General features: G+C 39.4%; 1 protein-coding gene across 1 annotated transcript; it reads right to left on the minus strand.

Moving 5' to 3' along the window:
• Positions 1-5,325: 5,325 nt before the first annotated feature.
• Positions 5,326-18,266, minus strand: LOC133649530 (phospholipid phosphatase 3-like). The gene is made up of 3 exons (XM_062046119.1): positions 17,697-18,266; positions 5,844-5,998; positions 5,326-5,439 (listed from the first exon to the last, which is right to left on the minus strand). Exons 1-3 carry the CDS (start codon positions 17,797-17,799, stop codon positions 5,326-5,328), a joined length of 372 nt encoding a protein of 123 aa, XP_061902103.1. The 5' UTR covers positions 17,800-18,266.
• Between the last annotated feature and the right edge of the window lie 3,048 nt (positions 18,267-21,314).

The raw sequence follows: 21,314 nt of genomic DNA on the forward strand, positions 1-21,314 counted from the left end.
ATGTGACTTAAAGACAAGATGGTACATTAGTGATGTGACTTACAGACAAGATGGTACATTAGTGATGTGACCTTAAAGACAAGATGGTACATTAGTGATGTGACTTAAAGACAAGATGGTACATTAGTGATGTGACTTAAAGACAAGATGGTACATAAGTGATGTGACCTTAAAGACAAGATGGTACATTAGTGATGTGACTTAAAGACAAGATGGTACAATTAGTGATGTGACTTAAAGACAAGATGGTACATTAGTGATGTGACCTTAAAGGACAAGATGGTTACATTAGTGATGTGACTTAAAGACAAGATGGTACATTAGTGATGTGACTTAAAGACAAGATGGTACATTAGTGATGTGACTTAAAGACAAGATGGTACATTAGTGATGTGACTTAAAGACAAGATGGTACATTAGTGATGTGACTTAAAGACAAGATGGTACATTAGTGATGTGACTTAAAGACAAGGATGGTACATTAGTGATGTGACTTAAAGACAAGATGGTACATTAGTGATGTGACTTAAAGACAAGATGGTGCCATTAGTGATGTGACTTAAAGACAAGATGGTACATTAGTGATGTGACTTAAAGACAAGATGGTACATTAGTGATGTGACTTAAAGACAAGATGGTACATTAGTGATGTGGACTTAAAGACAAGATGGTACATTAGTGATGTGACTTAAAGACAAGATGGTACATTAGTGATGTGACTTAAAGACAAGATGGTACATTAGTGATGTGAACTTGAGGACAAGATGGTACATTTAGTGATGTGACTTAAAGACAAGATGGGTACATTAGTGATGTGACTTAAAGACAAGATGGTACATTAGTGATGTGACTTAAAGACAAGATGGTACATTAGTGATGTGACTTACAGACAAGATGGTACATTAGTGATGTGACTTAAAGACAAGATGGTACATTAGTGATGTGACTTACAGACAAGATGGTACATTAGTGATGTGACTTACAGACAAGATGGTACATTAGTGATGTGACTTAAAGACAAGATGGTGCATTAGTGATGTGACTTAAAGACAAGATGGTACATTAGTGATGTGACTTAAAGACAAGATGGTACATTAGTGATGTGACTTAAAGACAAGATGGTACATTAGTGATGTGACTTAAAGACAAGATGGTGTATTAGTGATGTGACTTGAAGACTAGATGGTACATTAGTGATGTGACTTGAGGACAAGATGGTACATTAGTGATGTGACTTAAAGACAAGATGGTACATTAGTGATGTGACTTAAAGACAAGATGGTACATTAGTGATGTGACTTAAAGACAAGATGGTACATTAGTGATGTGACTTAAAGACAAGATGGTAACATTAGTGATGTGACTTACAGACAAGATGGTACATTAGTGATGTGACTTAAAGACAAGATGGTACATTAGTGATGTGACTTACAGACAAGATGGTACATTAGTGATGTGACTTACAGGACAAGATGGTACATTAGTGATGTGACTTAAAGACAAGATGGTGCATTAGTGATGTGACTTAAAGACAAGATGGTACATTAGTGATGTGACTTAAAGACAAGATGGTACATTAGTGATGTGACTTAAAGACAAGATGGTACATTAGTGATGTGACTTAAAGACAAGATGGTGTAATTAGTGATGTGACTTGAAAGACTAGATGGTACATTAGTGATGTGACTTAAAGACAAGATGGTACATTAGTGATGTGACTTACAGACAAGATGGTACATTAGTGATGTGACTTAAAGACAAGATGGTACATTAGTGATGTGACTTAAAGACAAGATGGTACATTAGTGATGTGACTTAAAGACAAGATGGTACATTAGTGATGTGACTTAAAGACAAGATGGTACATTAGTGATGTGACTTAAAGACAAGATGGTACATTAGTGATGTGACTTAAAGACAAGATGGTACATTAGTGATGTGACTTAAAGACAAGATGGTACATTAGTGATGTGACTTAAAGACAAGATGGTACATTAGTGATGTGACTTAAAGACAAGATGGTACATTAGTGATGTGACCTTAAAGACAAGATGGTACATTAGGGATGTGACTTAAAGACAAGATGGTACATTAGTGATGTGACTTAAAGACAAGATGGTGTATTAGTGATGTGACTTGAAGACTAGATGGTACATTAGTGATGTGACTTAAAGACAAGATGGTACATTAGTGATGTGACTTAAAGACAAGATGGTACATTAGTGATGTGACTTAAAGACAAGATGGTACATTAGTGATGTGACTTAAAGACAAGATGGTACATTAGTGATGTGACTTAAAGACAAGATGGTACATTAGTGATGTGACTTAAAGACAAGATGGTGTATTAGTGATGTGACTTGAAGACTAGATGGTACATTAGTGATGTGACTTAAAGACAAGATGGTACATTAGTGATGTGACTTACAGACAAGATGGTACATTAGTGATGTGACTTAAAGACAAGATGGTACAATTAGTGATGTGACTTAAAGACAAGATGGTACATTAGTGATGTGACTTAAAGACAAGATGGTACATTAGTGATGTGACTTAAAGACAAGATGGTGTATTAGTGATGTGACCTTGAAGACTAGATGGTACATTAGTGATGTGACTTAAGACAAGATGGTACATTAGTGATGTGACTTACAGACAAGATGGTACATTAGTGATGTGACTTAAAGACAAGATGGTACATTAGTGATGTGACTTAAAGACAAGATGGTACATTAGTGATGTGACTTAAAGACAAGATGGTACATTAGTGATGTGACTTACAGACAAGATGGTACATTAGTGATGTGACTTAAAGACAAGATGGTACATTAGTGATGTGACTTAAAGACAAGATGGTACATTAGTGATGTGACTTAAAGACAAGATGGTACATTAGTGATGTGACTTGAGGACAAGATGGTACATTAGTGATGTGACTTAAAGACAAGATGGTACATTAGTGATGTGACTTAAAGACAAGATGGTACATTAGTGATGTGACTTAAAGACAAGATGGTACATTAGTGATGTGACTTACAGACAAGATGGTACATTAGTGATGTGACTTAAAGACAAGATGGTACATTAGTGATGTGACTTACAGACAAGATGGTACATTAGTGATGTGACTTACAGACAAGATGGTACATTAGTGATGTGACTTAAAGACAAGATGGTGCATTAGTGATGTGACTTAAAGACAAGATGGTACATTAGTGATGTGACTTAAAGACAAGATGGTACATTAGTGATGTGACTTAAAGACAAGATGGTACATTAGTGATGTGACTTAAAGACAAGATGGTGTATTAGTGATGTGACTTGAAGACTAGATGGTACATTAGTGATGTGACTTGAGGACAAGATGGTACATTAGTGATGTGACTTAAAGACAAGATGGTACATTAGTGATGTGACTTAAAGACAAGATGGTACATTAGTGATGTGACTTAAAGACAAGATGGTACATTAGTGATGTGACTTAAAGACAAGATGGTACATTAGTGATGTGACTTACAGACAAGATGGTACATTAGTGATGTGACTTAAAGACAAGATGGTACATTAGTGATGTGACTTACAGACAAGATGGTACATTAGTGATGTGACTTACAGACAAGATGGTACATTAGTGATGTGACTTAAAGACAAGATGGTGCATTAGTGATGTGACTTAAAGACAAGATGGTACATTAGTGATGTGACTTAAAGACAAGATGGTACATTAGTGATGTGACTTAAAGACAAGATGGTACATTAGTGATGTGACTTAAAGACAAGATGGTGTATTAGTGATGTGACTTGAAGACTAGATGGTACATTAGTGATGTGACTTAAAGACAAGATGGTACATTAGTGATGTGACTTACAGACAAGATGGTACATTAGTGATGTGACTTAAAGACAAGATGGTACATTAGTGATGTGACTTAAAGACAAGATGGTACATTAGTGATGTGACTTAAAGACAAGATGGTACATTAGTGATGTGACTTTAAGACAAGATGGTACATTAGTGATGTGACTTAAAGACAAGATGGTACATTAGTGATGTGACTTAAAGACAAGATGGTACATTAGTGATGTGACTTAAAGACAAGATGGTACATTAGTGATGTGACTTAAAGACAAGATGGTACATTAGTGATGTGACTTAAAGACAAGATGGTACATTAGTGATGTGACTTAAAGACAAGATGGTACATTAGTGATGTGACTTAAAGACAAGATGGTACATTAGTGATGTGACTTAAAGACAAGATGGTGTATTAGTGATGTGACTTGAAGACTAGATGGTACATTAGTGATGTGACTTAAAGACAAGATGGTACATTAGTGATGTGACTTAAAGACAAGATGGTACATTAGTGATGTGACTTAAAGACAAGATGGTACATTAGTGATGTGACTTAAAGACAAGATGGTACATTAGTGATGTGACTTAAAGACAAGATGGTACATTAGTGATGTGACTTAAAGACAAGATGGTGTATTAGTGATGTGACTTGAAGACTAGATGGTACATTAGTGATGTGACTTAAAGACAAGATGGTACATTAGTGATGTGACTTACAGACAAGATGGTACATTAGTGAATGTGACTTAAAGACAAGATGGTACATTAGTGATGTGACTTAAAGACAAGATGGTACATTAGTGATGTGACTTAAATTCAAGATGGTACATTAGTGATGTGACTTAAAGACAAGATGGTTACATTAGTGATGTGACTTACAGACAAGATGGTACATTAGTGATGTGACTTACAGACAAGATGGTGCATTAGTGATGTGACTTAAAGACAAGATGGTACATTAGTGATGTGACTTAAAGACAAGATGGTACATTAGTGATGTGACTTACAGACAAGATGGTACATTAGTGATGTGACTTACAGACAAGATGGTACATTAGTGATGTGACTTAAAGACAAGATGGTACATTAGTGATGTGACTTAAAGACAAGATGGTGCATTAGTGATGTGACTTAAAGACAAGATGGTACATTAGTGATGTGACTTAAAGACAAGATGGTACATTAGTGATGTGACCTACAGACAAGATGGTACATTAGTGATGTGACTTAAAGACAAGATGGTACATTAGTGATGTGACTTAAAGACAAGATGGTGCATTAGTGATGTGACTTAAAGACAAGATGGTACATTAGTGATGTGACTTAAAGACAAGATGGTGCATTAGTGATGTGACTTAAAGACAAGATGGTACATTAGTGATGTGACTTAAAGACAAGATGGTACATTAGTGATGTGACTTACAGACAAGATGGTGATAAGAATGCCAGCAGCGCTAAGCACACCATCACTAATGGTGTCTCCATGTTTTGGCGGGGGTACTTGATGGACTGGTCTCCGCAGTAAAAGCCTCTACGGTAAGGCTGCACAGCGCTGGTCTCAATGACCAAGAAAGGCAGGCCAGCTGGTGAAGATTGCAGTGAGAGAAGCGTGGAGGGGAGGAGGAGGTGGGGGTGACAAGGGATGGAGAGGAAGATGGAGGGGTGGAGTTAATGATATGCAAATTCAAGAGGTCACAGGTACAAGAACAAGAGAACCTCTGGGACCAGCTCAATCCTATTCTGGGGTTGGTTTTTAGACTTAGAAAAGGTGCATGGGCCCACAAGGGACACAACGTAGCTCAGTTGTAAAACCATGAACCTTAGCTACTGGACCTCAGACCTTGTTTTCCAAGTCAGCCTGCTGGTATTAACAAGTGACACTTGTAAGCGTCACTAAGCAAACCCAGAGTCTGCCTAACTGCCGGCCAATTGAGAGCGTCCCGATGCGGGTTCTCTGGTTCTGGTGCTGCACCACAACACCACTTACTGAGACCACGGGCACAGAGACACCAAGTGAGGTGAGCAGCGTGGTGGACACCGTGCTGCTCTTAAAGGGGACACTGATGCTGTTGTCGCTGCAGAAGAATCCTCTCCGGTAAGGCGCCATGGGTGATTTGTGCAAAAACACAGCGACAAGCATCACTGGGTAGTTGGACACACAACATGGTGGACAGCTCAGTACTTCACGTCAACACAAAGACACACAGAGACAAAAACCAACACAAAGGAACACAGTCCAATTGTTTTTAAAGCATACAAGAAATACATGGTGAGTAGGGATGTATGTCGTTAGGATTTGTATGGATACCGATACCGATACCGATATTCTCATTCAATACCGGTGTTTATTGCTGCTCTTAATATATGTAATTTGTATAAATAAAGAGGTCAACATTGCATTTTTATTAGCACAAAAGGTTGTACACCACCAACATCATGATACATCTCACAGCAGGGAAGTCTTTTATCAACATCTATACTTTTTAGGTCTAAACAAGTCAAGTATGTGTGCAGTGCAAGGGAAGTCTTTTATCAACGTCCTATACTTTTTAGGTGTAAAAAAGTCAAGTATGTGTGCAGTGCAAGGGAAGTCTTGTATCAACGTCTATACTTTTTAGGTGTAAACAAGTCAAGTATGTGTGCAGTGCAAGAGAAGTCTTGTATCAACGTCTATACTTTTTAGGTCTAAACAAGTCAAGTATGTGTGCAGTGCAAGGGAAGTCTTGTATCAACGTCTATACTTTTTAGGTCTAAACAAGTCAAGTATGTGTGCAGTGCAAGGGAAGTCCTTGTATCAACGTCTATACTTTTTAGGTCTAAACAAGTCAAGTATGTGTGCAGTGCAAGGGAAGTCTTGTATCAACGTCTATACTTTTTAGGTCTAAACAAGTCAAGTATGTGTGCAGTGCAAGGGAAGTCTTTTATCAACATCTATACTTTTTAGGTGTAAACAAGTCAAGTATGTGTGCAGTGCAAGGGAAGTCTTGTATCAACTTCTATACTTTTTAGGTGTAAACAAGTCAAGTATGTGTGCAGTGTAAGGGAAGTCTTGTATCAACGTCTATACTTTTTAGGTCTAAACAAGTCAAGTATGTGTGCAGTGCAAGGGAAGTCTTGTATCAACTTCTATACTTTTTAGGTGTAAACAAGTCAAGTATGTGTGCAGTGCAAGGGAAGTCTTGTATCAACGTCTATACTTTTTAGGTCTAAACAAGTCAAGTATGTGTGCAGTGCAAGGGAAGTCTTTTATCAACGTCTATACTTTTTAGTTGTAAACAAGTCAAGTATGTGTGCAGTGCAAGGGAAGTCTTTTATCAACGTCTATACTTTTTAGTTGTAAACAAGTCAAGTATGTGTGCAGTGCAAGGGAAGTCTTGTATCAACGTCTATACTTTTTAGGTCTAAACAAGTCAAGTATGTGTGCAGTGCAAGGGAAGTCTTGTATCAACGTCTATACTTTTTAGGTGTAAACAAGTCAAGTATGTGTGCAGTGCAAGGGAAGTCTTGTATCAACGTCTATACTTTTTAGGTCTAAACAAGTCAAGTATGTGTGCAGTGCAAGGGAAGTCTTGTATCAACGTCTATACTTTTTAGGTCTAAACAAGTCAAGTATGTGTGCAGTGCAAGGGAAGTCTTGTATCAACGTCTATACTTTTTAGGTCTAAACAAGTCAAGTATGTGTGCAGTGCAAGGGAAGTCTTGTATCGACGTCTATACTTTTTAGGTCTAAACGAGTCAAGTATGTGTGCAGTGCAAGGGAAGTCTTGTATCAACGTCTATACTTTTTAGTTGTAAACAAGTCAAGTATGTGTGCAGTGCAAGGGAAGTCTTGTATCAACGTCTATACTTTTTAGGTGTAAACAAGTCAAGTATGTGTGCAGTGGCAAGGGAAGTCTTGTATCAACGTCTATACTTTTTAGGTGTAAACAAGTCAAGTATGTGTGCAGTGCAAGGGAAGTCTTGTATCAACGTCTATACTTTTTAGTTGTAAACAAGTCAAGTATGTGTGCAGTGCAAGGGAAGTCTTGTATCAACGTCTATACTTTTTAGGTCTAAACGAGTCAAGTATGTGTGCAGTGCAAGGGAAGTCTTGTATCAACGTCTATACTTTTTAGGTGTAAACAAGTCAAGTATGTGTGCAGTGCAAGGGAAGTCTTGTATCAACGTCTATACTTTTTAGGTGTAAACAAGTCAAGTATGTGTGCAGTGCAAGGGAAGTCTTTTATCAACGTCTATACTTTTTAGGTCTAAACAAAGTCAAGTATGTGTGCAGTGCAAGGGAAGTCTTTTATCAACGTCTATACTTTTTAGGTGTAAACAAGTCAAGTATGTGTGCAGTGCAAGGGAAGTCTTGTATCAACGTCTATACTTTTTAGGTGTAAACAAGTCAAGTATGTGTGCAGTGCAAGAGAAATCTTTTATCAACGTCTATACTTTTTAGGTGTAAACAAATCAAGTATGTGTGCAGTGCAAGGGAAGTCTTGTATCAACGTCTATACTTTTTAGGTCTAAACAAGTCAAGTATGTGTGCAGTGCAAGGGAAGTCTTGTATCAACGTCTATACTTTTTAGGTCTAAACAAGTCAAGTATGTGTGCAGTGCAAGGGAAGTCTTGTATCAACGTCTATACTTTTTAGGTCTAAACAAGTCAAGTATGTGTGCAGTGCAAGGGAAGTCTTGTATCAACGTCTATACTTTTTAGGTCTAAACAAGTCAAGTATGTGTGCAGTGCAAGGGAAGTCTTTTATGAACGTCTATACTTTTTAGGTCTAAACAAGTCAAGTATGTGTGCAGTGCAAGGGAAGTCTTTTATCAACGTCTATACTTTTTAGGTCTAAACAAGTCAAGTATGTGTGCAGTGCAAGGGAAGTCTTTTATCAACGTCTATACTTTTTAGGTCTAAACAAGTCAAGTATGTGTGCAGTGCAAGGGAAGTCTTGTATCAACATCTATACTTTTTTAGGTCTAAACAAGTCAAGTATGTGTGCAGTGCAAAGTGCAGTTCAGTTGTTCTATCATCATCCTGTAACGTCTACACACATCCATCACTTCATTACAATTACACTTACTATATTCATCACCCCATCACTGCCGCATTTAAACAATAGGCATTACACATCACGAAACCAAAATAACAAAGACATCATACATGACCAACACACATTAACAGGCTTGTCAGACAGGTCGGCCGGGCCTGCTGTTAAGGGCGGCTATAGCTGCAGGGATTAGGCTTTTCCTGAGGCGGGCCCTCCGCAATTTGATGGTTCTGTACCTGCGCCCTGATGGTAGTGGGATGATGTATTGGTGTAGTGGGTGAGTGATATCCTGGACTATTGTTTTTGCCAGTCGAGTGACGGACCTGTGGTTTAAGTCTGAAATGTTGGGTGTTGATTTTAGCTGCTATGTTTGTAATGCGTGTGAGTTTGGTCCGGTTGGTTTACAGAAAGCATGGTGAAAAAACAGGTGGAACAGTACATAAGGATGGTGAACAAACATGTGGAACAGTACATAAGGATGGTGAACAAACATGTGGAACAGTACAGAAGGATGGTGAAACAAACATGTGGAACAGTACAGAAGGATGGTGAACAAACATGTGGAACAGTACATAAGGATGGTGAACAAACATGTGGAACAGTACATAAGGATGGTGAACAAACATGTGGAACAGTACAGAAGGATGGTGAACAAACATGTGGAACAGTACAGAAGGATGGTGAAAAAACATGTGGAACAGTACATAAGGATGGTGAACAAACATGTGGAACAGTACAGAAGGATGGTGAACAAACATGTGGAACAGTACAGAAGGATGGTGAACAAACATGTGGAACAGTACATAAGGATGGTGAACAAACATGTGGAACAGTACATAAGGATGGTGAACAAACATGTGGAACAGTACATAAGGATGGTGAACAAACATGTGGAACAGTACATAAGGATGGTGAACAAACATGTGGAACAGTACAGAAGGATGGTGAACAAACATGTGGAACAGTACATAAGGATGGTGAACAAACATGTGGAACAGTACAGAAGGATGGTGAACAAACATGTGGAACAGTACATAAGGATGGTGAACAAACATGTGGAACAGTACATAAGGATGGTGAACAAACATGTGGAACAGTACAGAAGGATGGTGAACAAACATGTGGAACAGTACATAAGGATGGTGAACAAACATGTGGAACAGTACAGAAGGATGGTGAACAAACATGTGGAACAGTACATAAGGATGGTGAACAAACATGTGGAACAGTGCATAAGGATGGTGAAACAAACATGTGGAACAGTACATAAGGATGGTGAACAAACATGTGAAACAGTACAGAAGGATGGGAAAACATGTGGAAAGCATGGTGAACAAACATGTGGAACAGTACATAAGGATGGTGAACAAACATGTGGAACAGTACATAAGGATGGTGAAGCAAACATGTGGAAACAGTACAGAAGGATGGTGAACAAACATGTGGAACAGTACATAAGGATGGTGAACAAACATGTGGAACAGTACAGAAGGATGGTGAACAAACATGTGGAACAGTACATAAGGATGGTGAAAAAACATGTGGAACAGTACATAAGGATGGTGAACAAACATGTGGAACAGTACATAAGGATGGTGAACAAACATGTGGAACAGTACATAAGGATGGTGAACAAACATGTGGAACAGTACATAAGGATGGTGAACAAACATGTGGAACAGTACAGAAGGATGGTGAACAAACATGTGGAACAGTACATAAGGATGGGTGAACAAACATGTGGAACAGTACAGAAGGATGGTGAACAAACATGTGGAACAGTACAGAAGGATGGTGAACAAACATGTGGAACAGTACAGAAGGATGGTGAAAAAACATGTGGAACAGTACATAAGGATGGTGAACAAACATGTGGAACAGTACATAAGGATGGTGAACAAACATGTGGAACAGTACATAAGGATGGTGAACAAACATGTGGAACAGTACATAAGGATGGTGAACAAACATGTGGAACAGTACATAAGGATGGTGAAAAAACATGTGGAACAGTACATAAGGATGGTGAACAAAACATGTGGAACAGTACATAAGGATGGTGAACAAACATGTGGAACAGTACAGAAGGATGGTGAACAAACATGTGGAAACAGTACATAAGGATGGTGAAAAAACATGTGGAACAGTACATAAGGATGGTGAAAAAACATGTGGAACAGTACATAAGGATGGTGAACAAACATGTGGAACAGTACAGAAGGATGGGTGAACAAACATGTGGAACAGTACAGAAGGATGGTGAACAAACATGTGGAACAGTACATAAGGATGGTGAACAAACATGTGGAACAGTACAGAAGGATGGTGAACAAAACATGTGGAACAGTACATAAGGATGGTGAACAAACATGTGGAACAGTACATAAGGATGGTGAAAAAACATGTCAGATGGCTGACAGTCTTTGTTGACTTCTTTTTTGAATGTCCGTGGTGTGCTGATCAAAGGTGAGTTTATTGTCCAAGGTTACGCCCAGGTATTTAAAAGTGTCAACTGTTTGTGTGTTTAGTCATTAGTCCAGAATCTTAACGGTCTTCCTGGACCCACCCGATTAGGAACCGGTACCAAAAAAATAGCGGAAGACGGTATGCATCCCTAATGGTGACACAAGCAGACATGAATCACTGGGCTTGTCTGCTTTCTGAGGCTGAGATGAAGTCCCAAGCAAAACCTGACTGCTGCTTTTGACACAGTTGACCACGCAATTCTTTGATCTGGTTTGGAAGACTATGTGGGTGGTCAGGGGGACTGCTCTGAAGTGGTTCAGGTCTTACCTGTCAGGGAAAGGTTTCTGTGTAAGATTGGGGGACTCAACTTATTTCCATCGCCCCCCTTGACTGTGGAGTCCCCCCAAGGATCAATCCTTGGACCCATCCTACTTTAAATCACTCCTCTCGGTGCAATATTCATAAATCACTCTTTCCTAAGAACTCTGTACGTCCCACAGCCACCAGCCTTGGAGTCATCATAGACCACGCTTTTAAATTTGACAAACAAATCAACACCGTTGTTAAATCAAGTTTGTATCACCTTCGGCTTTTATCGAAGATGAAATCTTTATCTTTTAAATAATTTGAACAGGTCGTGCAGGCTTTTAGGTCTGGACTACTGGAATCCACTTGACACTGGAATACATCCAAATGCCCTGTCACGCTTTCAGTTCCTTTTCCTGCTCGTTTTGGAATTGATTTTATAATGTTAATGTTTGTTCTTAAAGCTTTGAATGTACCGGCCCCAAAGTACATCACGGACCTCATCCAACTTTATGCTCCAGCTCGCGCTTTGAGGTCCAAGGGCAAGTTCCAACTTGTGGGGCCTAAAACCAGGCTTAAAACTAGGGGAGACAGGAACCTTCTCTGTTGTTGGCCCTAAACTTTGGAATGTTCTGCCCCCTCATGTCAAAATGGCCCCCACTGTTGAATGTTTGAAGTCTCGTCTTAAAACCCACTTTTATTCTCTGGCTTTTAAATTGGCGTGAGTCTTGTGGTCTTTTATTGTGTTATATTGATTTGTTTTTTATTGTTTTATTCTATTTTATTGATGTCTTGCATTATTTAATTCTATTATTATATATATATTTTTTTTAGTGTTTACTTGTTTAATACTAAATGCTTGTAACTTGATTACTTTTATTGTTTATTCTGTAAGTGTGGCACTCTGGAGACAGTTGTGTTGCTAATAGTGCGCTAGAAATAAAGGGATTGGATTGAAAAGCAAATGTTTGTGGCGACCTGAGCAGAGAAAACTTCTTCTCTAAAGAAGTCTGATCCATTTAGTGTCTTTCCGTCCCTTCAAGTGGCAAAACCATCTTATCTATCTGCTGATGGCAAACAGAGCATTTTGGAATTGGGAAGCGTGTTCTGGTTCTTCGAGGTACTTCAAGGCAGCAGTGGGCGACTTTGAAATGTGAGTGTGGACTTGTTTCCAATGAGGCGACTCCAGGCACAGACAACTTTTTCAAAATGGCTTCCAATTGGCCTCCAACTGACGCGTTGGAAACACTATGAATAATTCTGCCATCCAGGCTCCGTGCCCGAGAAGGTTGAAAGCAGCCGGGTGTAGAGGTCAGGACGGGGCTTTAGTCCAACCAAAACCAAACACACACTCTTCAGTGTCTGAGCCTCTAAACCCTGAAAGTCTGCATACACACAGCTGACTGGCCTTTGGAAGTCCAGGTGGGTTATCTTGTTCCAGGGCCGGGCTGACGGATGGGAACTGCCAAATGCTGGCCTTCTCTCCACGTTTGCTGTTTTCATTTACAGTCCTCAAACAAATATCAGCAGGGACTTAAATCCCTCCAACAGTCGGGGTCTTTCACACTTAAACTTGACTGATCCGTCAGTTGTGTTTTTGAAATAACACGTGAGCCCCTGCCCAGCTCACAGCTCCCTGGTGGACTCATAATGGATCCATAGCAAGGTCTTGTCCAGGACTCTGTAAGGACTCAACTCCTGAACTCCTCTTTTCCAAACACTCAGCTGGGGATTTTTCTCAGCCTTGCAAATCCTTTCCGTGCATCCAAAGAGTGCCGCATCAGCAGTGAGTGCAGCATCTTGGGATTTCCCCTCCACCCCTTCCCGGTCTTAAAAGCAGAGAAGGTGGGAAAGAGGGGTCTTCATCCTGCCAGGAACAACAACCCCTCAGCAAGTGTGAGCCGGCTCTCCAAGACCAGCCACACAAACTAAACAGTCTCAGCATCTACTTTCAACATCTAGACTTTTGTTTCCAGCTCTCACAAAATACTTTTTCATGATGCAATCATCCGTGAGAAAATACCTCTCGGACTTTTGTGTTTGCCCTGGGCCTCGGAGCGGACTCTTTCGCAGACTTGTGTGTTTGCCCTGGGCCTCGGAGCGGACTCTTTCGCAGACTTGTGTGTTTGCCCTGGGCCTCGGAGTGGACTCTTTCGCAGAATTTGACCAAAAATGCCATGAATATTAAAATAAACACACACACTTTTTCCACGCACAGCCATCCCTGACTGTCTGGAGCAGAAACGTGTCCAGAGGTCTTTGCAGTTTTTGACTCACATTGGTGGTGTGTACCACCCTCACACGCAGCTCCTTGCAGTTTCACGGAGTTGGGATTTCTATCTATTGTGTCATTTAGGTCCACAACCTAACCGGTTTTTTAGATCTCTTTGCTCTAAATTGTTTCCTGCATGGGCAGCACGGTGGAACAGGGGTTAGTGCATGTGCCTCAACATACGAAGGTCCTGGGTTCGGGGAGTTTACATGTTCTCCCCGTGACTGCGTGGGTTCCCTCTGGGTACTCCGGCTTCCTCCCACCTCCAAAGACATGCACCTGGGGATAGGCCCCTCCCACCTCCAAAGACATGCACCTGGGGATAGGCCCCTCCCCACCTCCAAAGACATGCACCTGGGGGTAGGCCCCTCCCCTCCTCCAAAGACATGCACCTGGGGATAGGCCCCTCCCACCTCCAAAGACATGCACCTGGGGATAGGCCCCTCCCTCCTCCAAAGACATGCACCTGGGGATAGGTTGATTGGCAACACTAAATGGTCCCTAGTGTGTGAATGTTGTCTGTCTATCTGTGTTGTTCCTGTGATGAGGTGGTGACTTGCAGCTGATAGGCTCCCAGCACCCCCCGCGACCACGAATGGGACAAGCGGTAGAAAATGTATGGATGGATGTTTCCTGTATTTACAAAGTATATAGTAAAGTGCTTTGTTCATATTGTCATTGTTGATGTTTTTGTCTATAAAGTATTGAAGTGAATTATATTTATATAGCGCTTTTCTCTAGTGACTCAAAGCGCTTTACATAGTAAAACCCAATATCTAAGTTACATTTAAAGCAGTGTGGGTGGCACTGGGAGCAGGTGGGTAAAGTGTCTTGCCCAAGGACACAACGGCAGTAACTAGGATGGGCGGAAGCGGGGATCGAACCTGCAACCCTCAAGTTGCTGGCACGGCCACTCTACCAATCGAGCTATACCACCCCAGTATTGAGTATCTTGTTACCATTTGAATTATAGTATTCAGCACGCCTCATGTTGCTGGCATATTATTGTTCTTCCTGTCTAATCACTGTAATATTATTTTCTACATGTTCGTAGTATGCTAGTTAGCTTGTTGTACCTACAATCTGCCCTCTATAGATCTTAGATTATAAATGTTCTATATGACGTATTCTGTGTCATCCATAATTGATTGTTAAGTTACTAAGTTGTTTCCAAGGACAATGTTTGTCATAAAGTGTCATGAAAGTATGGGGGAAAAAAACACAACTTTGTTCTCTTTTTAAAACCTTGATACTTTTCTCTGTGCATAACGTCTTTTTGGCATCCATGTTCCCTCTTCTTCTAGGTGCCATCATAGAGTGTGAAAACTGGGAGATATTAGCAGACCACTTGTAGTGTTGTTATCGAAATCCATCCATTTTCTACCGCTTGTCCCCTTTCAGGGTCGCGGGGGGGTGCTGGAGCTTATCCCATGTACATATTATGTGATCAATAGGTCTGAGATGTGTTGCTGACAATTAGGGATGTCCGATAATGGCTTTTTGCCGATATCCGATATTGTCCAACTCTTTAATTACCGATACCGATATCAACCGATATATGCAGTCGTGGAATTAACACATTATTATGCCTAATTTGGACAACCATGTATGGTGAAGATAAGGTACTTTTTAAAAATAATAATAAAAAAAGATAACTAAATTAAAAACATTTTCTTGAATAAAAAAGAAAGTAAAACAATATAAAACCGTTACATAGAAACTAGTAATTAATGAAAATGAGTAAAATTAACTGTTAAAGGTTAGTACTATTAGTGGACCAGCAGCACGCACAATCATGTGTGCTTACGGACTGTATCCCTTGCAGACTGTATTGATATATATTGATATATAATGTAGGGAACCAGAATATTGATAACAGAAAGACATGGGGGGAGGGAGGTTTTTTGGGTTTGTGCATCTTGTGTTTTTTATGTTGATTTAATTAAAAAAAAAACCAAACAAACAAACAAAAAAAAACGATACAGATAATAAAAACACCGATACCGATAATTTCCGATATTACATTTTAACGCATTTATCGACATCCCTACTGACAATGGTTACAATATCATCAATAGTACATCACAACTATTGTGTGACGCGTGGCAGCCATTAGTGGGTGTTGCCAAGATGCAGGTCAAAGTATTTCATGATGGCCAAAACAAAGGAAGAAGAGGGCTATGCAGAAATGAAAAGAATAAAATGGTGGAATAAAGCAAAACTCAGGTCCACATGAAGAAGATCCTTTCCAAACAAACACTCAACTCAAATAGTCTTCTTCACCAACACTATAAAGTGCTTGAAGGCGTGTGTAAAGTAGTTGTGAAAAAAACAACAACACAACAGGAAGTGCCACCAAAATAGGAGCGCAGCACAGGAACAAGCACTAAACACAGACAGTTATTTACCATAAGTTCTTCATCACGTACACAACTCCTCCTCCTCCTCCTCTTTAGTTCATACTCTTCCACTTCAAACTCTACTCCGCTAGTCACTCAAACTTGTCCGCTGTCATATATATACACACACATATACCGTAATTTCCGGACTATAAGCCGCACCTGACTATAAGCCGCACCAGCTAAATTTAGGGGAAAATACAGATTGCTCCATATATAAGCCGCACCCGACTATAAGCCGCAGGGTTTTGATGTGTAATTAGCGTAGTATATAGGGGTTCCTGCTACCACGGAGGGGATTGTCGGGACAGAGATGACTGTTTGGGAACGCGAAGCGTCCCATTTATTAACAATAAATCTTTCAATCATTCAATCAAACTTTCCCATCTTTGACATGGCGAACAGCATTCGTGCAGAGTACAAATAATACAACGGTGCAAAGTCATACAAAGTGCTCGCCTGTACGTTATCAAAATAACCGGTATATGAAAAGTCAGTCTTTAATCATTGTGTCATCGTCTTCCTCCTGTGTACTAAAACCACCGAAATCCTCTTCGTCGGTGTCGGAGAAGAACAGGCTGTATATAAGCCGCACCCCTGTATAAGCCGCAGGGACCAGAACGAGGGGAAAAAGTAGCGGCTTATAGTCCGGAAATTACGGTATATATATATATATGTGTATATATATATATATATATATATATATATATATATATATATACACATATATATATATACGTATATGTGTGTGGGTTTTTTAAACTCGGCTGGATGCGGCCCCCAGGTTGTAGTTTGGGGACCCCTGCTCAAACGTTGTTTTCCTCTTTGAAGAAGTTATGAAACATCCTTTATGAGCAGTAAAAAAAGTTGTTTGGAGAATCAAAGCATGAGGATAGCTGTGAAAAGGTCAAAGCACGAAGATAGCTGTGAAAAGGTCAAAGCACGAAGATAGCTGTGAAAACGTCAAAGCACGAAGATAGCTGTGAAAAGGTGAAAGCATGAGGATTAGCTGTGAAAAGGTGAAAGCATGAGGATAGCTGTGAAAAGGTGAAAGCACGAAGATAGCTGTGAAAAGGTGAAAGCATGAGGATTAGCTGTGAAAAGGTGAAAGCATGAGGATAGCTGTGAAAAGGTGAAAGCACGAAGATAGCTGTGAAAAGGTGAAAGCACGAGGATAGCTGTGAAAAGGTGAAAGCATGAGGATTAGCTGTGAAAAGGTGAAAGCATGAGGATAGCTGTGAAAAGGTGAAAGCACGAAGATAGCTGTGAAAAGGTGAAAGCATGAGGATAGCTGTGAAAAGGTGAAAGCATGAGGATAGCTGTGAAAAGGTGAAGGCATGAGGATAGCTGTGAAAAGGTTACCTAAGAAGAGGCAGAAGAGATCCACTCCCACCAGCAACTTCCTCCTGGGGTCCTTGCAGTTGTCGGCTGCCATACTTTTCTCCTGGATCAAGCAGCGTTGCATTTAAACTCCTTCCTCCTTCTTCATGTGGAGTTAGTCCAAAGAGAAGCTCCTTCCTCAAGAGGAATAGTCGTCACTACAGCAAGGAGCCTGCAGGCACTGTGCTGATCCCCTACTTCTCAGCAGAAGCCCCGCCCCCCTGCACTGTGCTGATCCACTACTTCTCAGCAGAAGCCCCGCCCCGCTCAAGGAGGAGGGTCCCTCCCCTCCCCGGGGGGCTCAGGAACAACTCCTGCAACTTTCCATCCTGATGTTCTCCAGACTTCACCTTAGGACCACGTGACCTTGGAGGAGACAACATCACGTGACCTTGGAGGAGACAACATCAGGTGACCTTGGAGACAACATCACGTGATCTTGGAGGAGACAACATCACATGATCTTGGAGGAGACAACATCAGGTGACCTTGGAGGAGACAACATCACGTGACCTTGGAGGAGACAACATCACGTGACCTTGGAGGAGACAACATCACATGATCTTGGAGGAGACAACATCACGTGACCTTGGAGGAGACAACATCACGTGACCTTGGAGGAGACAACATCACGTGACCTTGGAGGAGACAACATCGCGTGACCTTGGAGGAGACAACATCGCGTGACCTTGGAGGAGACAACATCGCGTGACCTTGGAGGAGACAACATCGCGTGACCTTGGAGGAGACAACATCGCGTGACCTTGGAGGAGACAACATCGCGTGACCATGGAGGAGACAACATCGCGTGACCATGGAGGAGACAACATCACGTGACCTTGGAGGAGACAACATCAGGTGACCTTGGAGGAGACAACATCAGGTGACCTTGGAGGAGACAACATCAGGTGACCTTGGAGGAGACAACATCAGGTGACCTTGGAGGAGAAAACATCACGTGACCTTGGAGGAGACATCAGCTGACCTTGGAGGAGACAACATCAGGTGACCTTGGAGGAGACAACATCAGGTGACCTTGGAGGAGACAACATCACGTGACCTTGGAGGAGAAACCATCACGTGACTTTGGAGGAGACATCACGTGACCTTGGAGGAGACAACATCACGTGACCTTGGAGAAGACAACATCAGGTGACCTTGGAGGAGAAAACATCACGTGACCTTGGAGGAGAAACCATCACGTGACTTTGGAGGAGACAACATCACGTGACCTTGGAGGAGACAACATCACGTGACCTTGGAGGAGACATCACGTGACCTTGGAGGAGACAACATCACGTGACCTTGGAGACAACATCACGTGACCTTGGAGGAGAAACCATCACGTGACTTTGGAGGAGACAACATCAGGTGACCTTGGAGGAGACAACATCAGCTGACTTTGGAGGAGACAACATCACGTGACCTTGGAGGAGAAACCATCACGTGACTTTGGAGGAGACAACATCAGGTGACCTTGGAGGAGACAACATCAGCTGACTTTGGAGGAGACAACATCAGGTGACCTTGGAGGAGAAACCATCACGTGACTTTGGAGGAGACAACATAACGTGACCTTGGAGGAGACAACATCAGGTGACCTTTGAGGAGACAACATCACGTGACCTTGGAGGAGACAACATCACGTGACCTTTGAGGAGACAACATCAGGTGACCTTGGAGGAGACAACATCAGGTGACCTTTGAGGAGACAACATCACGTGACCTTGGAGGAGACATCACGTGATCCCTTCCCATGACTTGTATGGCACTGTGCCAACAATGTGCAGCACTGGACTGCACAGAAACTTCTGATGCTCCAAAACTGAGCTCTTGTTTCATGCATCAAAAATAAAAATAAATTTTAATGACCTCACTTAATTATGATTTGTTCTACATTTAAAACACTTTCATCATCATCGTCATTTCTTTTTATTCCTTTGATGAAAATATATACAAGTATATAAAATGCATATATACAAGTATATAAAATGCATATATACAAGTATATCATATGCATATGTACAAGTATATCAAATGCATATATACAAGTATATAAAATGCATATTTACAAGTATATAAAAAGCATATGTACAAGTATATAAAATGCATATATACAAGTATATAAAATGCATATATACAAGTATATAAAAAGCATATATGCAAGTATATAAAATGCATATATACAAGTATATAAAATGCATATGTACAAGTATATAAAAAGCATATATACAAGCATATAAAATGCATATATACAAGTATATAAAATGCATATATACAAGTATATAAAATGCATATGTACAAGTATATAAAAAGCATATATACAAGTATATAAAATGCATATATGCAAGTATATAACATGCATATGTACAAGTATATAAAATGCATATATACAAGTATATAAAATGCATATGTACAAGTATATAAAATGCATATATACAAGTATATAAAATGCATATATGCAAGTATATAAAATGCATTTATACAAGTATATAAAAAGCATATGTACAAGTATATAAAAAGCATATATGAAAGTATATAAAATGCATATATGCAAGTATATAAAATGCATATGTACAAGTATATAAAATGCATATATACAAGTATATCAAATGCATATATACAAGTATATCAAATGCATATATACAAGTATATAAAAAGCATATATGCAAGTATATAAAATGCATATATGCAAGTATATAACATGCATATGTACAAGTATATAAAATGCACATGTACAAGTATATAAAATGCATATATACAAGTATATCAAATACATATATACAAGTATATAAAATGCATATGTACAAGTATATAAAATGCATATATACAAGTATATAAAATACATATATACAAGTATATAAAATGCATATATACAAGTATATAAAATGCATATATGCAAGTATATAAAAAGCATATGTACAAGTATATAAATAGCATATATGCAAGTATATAAAAAGCATATGTACAAGTATATAAAAAGCATATATACAAGTATATAAAATGCATATATGCAAGTATATCAAATGCATATATACAAGTATATCAAATGCATATATACAAGTATATAAAATGCATATATACAAGTATATAAAATGCATATATACAAGTATATAAAAAGCATATATACAAGTATATAAAAAGCATATATGCAAGTATATAAAATGCATATATACAAGTATATAAAATGCATATATACAAGTATTTAAAAGACATATATACAAGTATATAAAATGCATATATGCAAGTATATAAAATGCATATGTACAAGTATATAAAATGCATATGTACAAGTATATAAAAAGCATATATACAAGTATATAAAATGCATATATGCAAGTTTATAAAATGCATATGTACAAGTATATAAAATGCATATGTACAAGTATATAAAATGCATATATACAAGTATATAAAATGCATATATACAAGTATATAAAATGCATATATGCAAGTATATAAAATGCATATGTACAAGTATATAAAATGCATATGTACAAGTATATAAAAAGCATATATACAAGTATATAAAATGCATATATGCAAGTTTATAAAATGCATATATACAAGTATATCAAATACATATAGACTTTGACCCGC

Source organism: Entelurus aequoreus, linkage group LG05, assembly GCF_033978785.1.
Source record: "Entelurus aequoreus isolate RoL-2023_Sb linkage group LG05, RoL_Eaeq_v1.1, whole genome shotgun sequence".
NCBI lineage: Eukaryota > Metazoa > Chordata > Actinopteri > Syngnathiformes > Syngnathidae > Entelurus > Entelurus aequoreus.

What these genes read in the sequence shown, in the direction of transcription:
- LOC133649530 (XM_062046119.1), bottom strand. Translation starts at nt 17,799, where the DNA reads ATGCAACGCTGCTTGATCCAGGAGAAAAGTATGGCAGCCGACAACTGC. An exon ending in TCTCTTCTGCCTCTTCTTAG is followed by an intron (nt 5,999 to 17,696) that starts GTAACCTTTTCA and finishes CCAACTACCCAG; the next exon opens with TGATGCTTGTCGCTGTGTTT. An exon ending in TCTCTGTGCCCGTGGTCTCA is followed by an intron (nt 5,440 to 5,843) that starts GTAAGTGGTGTT and finishes AATCTTCACCAG; the next exon opens with CTGGCCTGCCTTTCTTGGTC.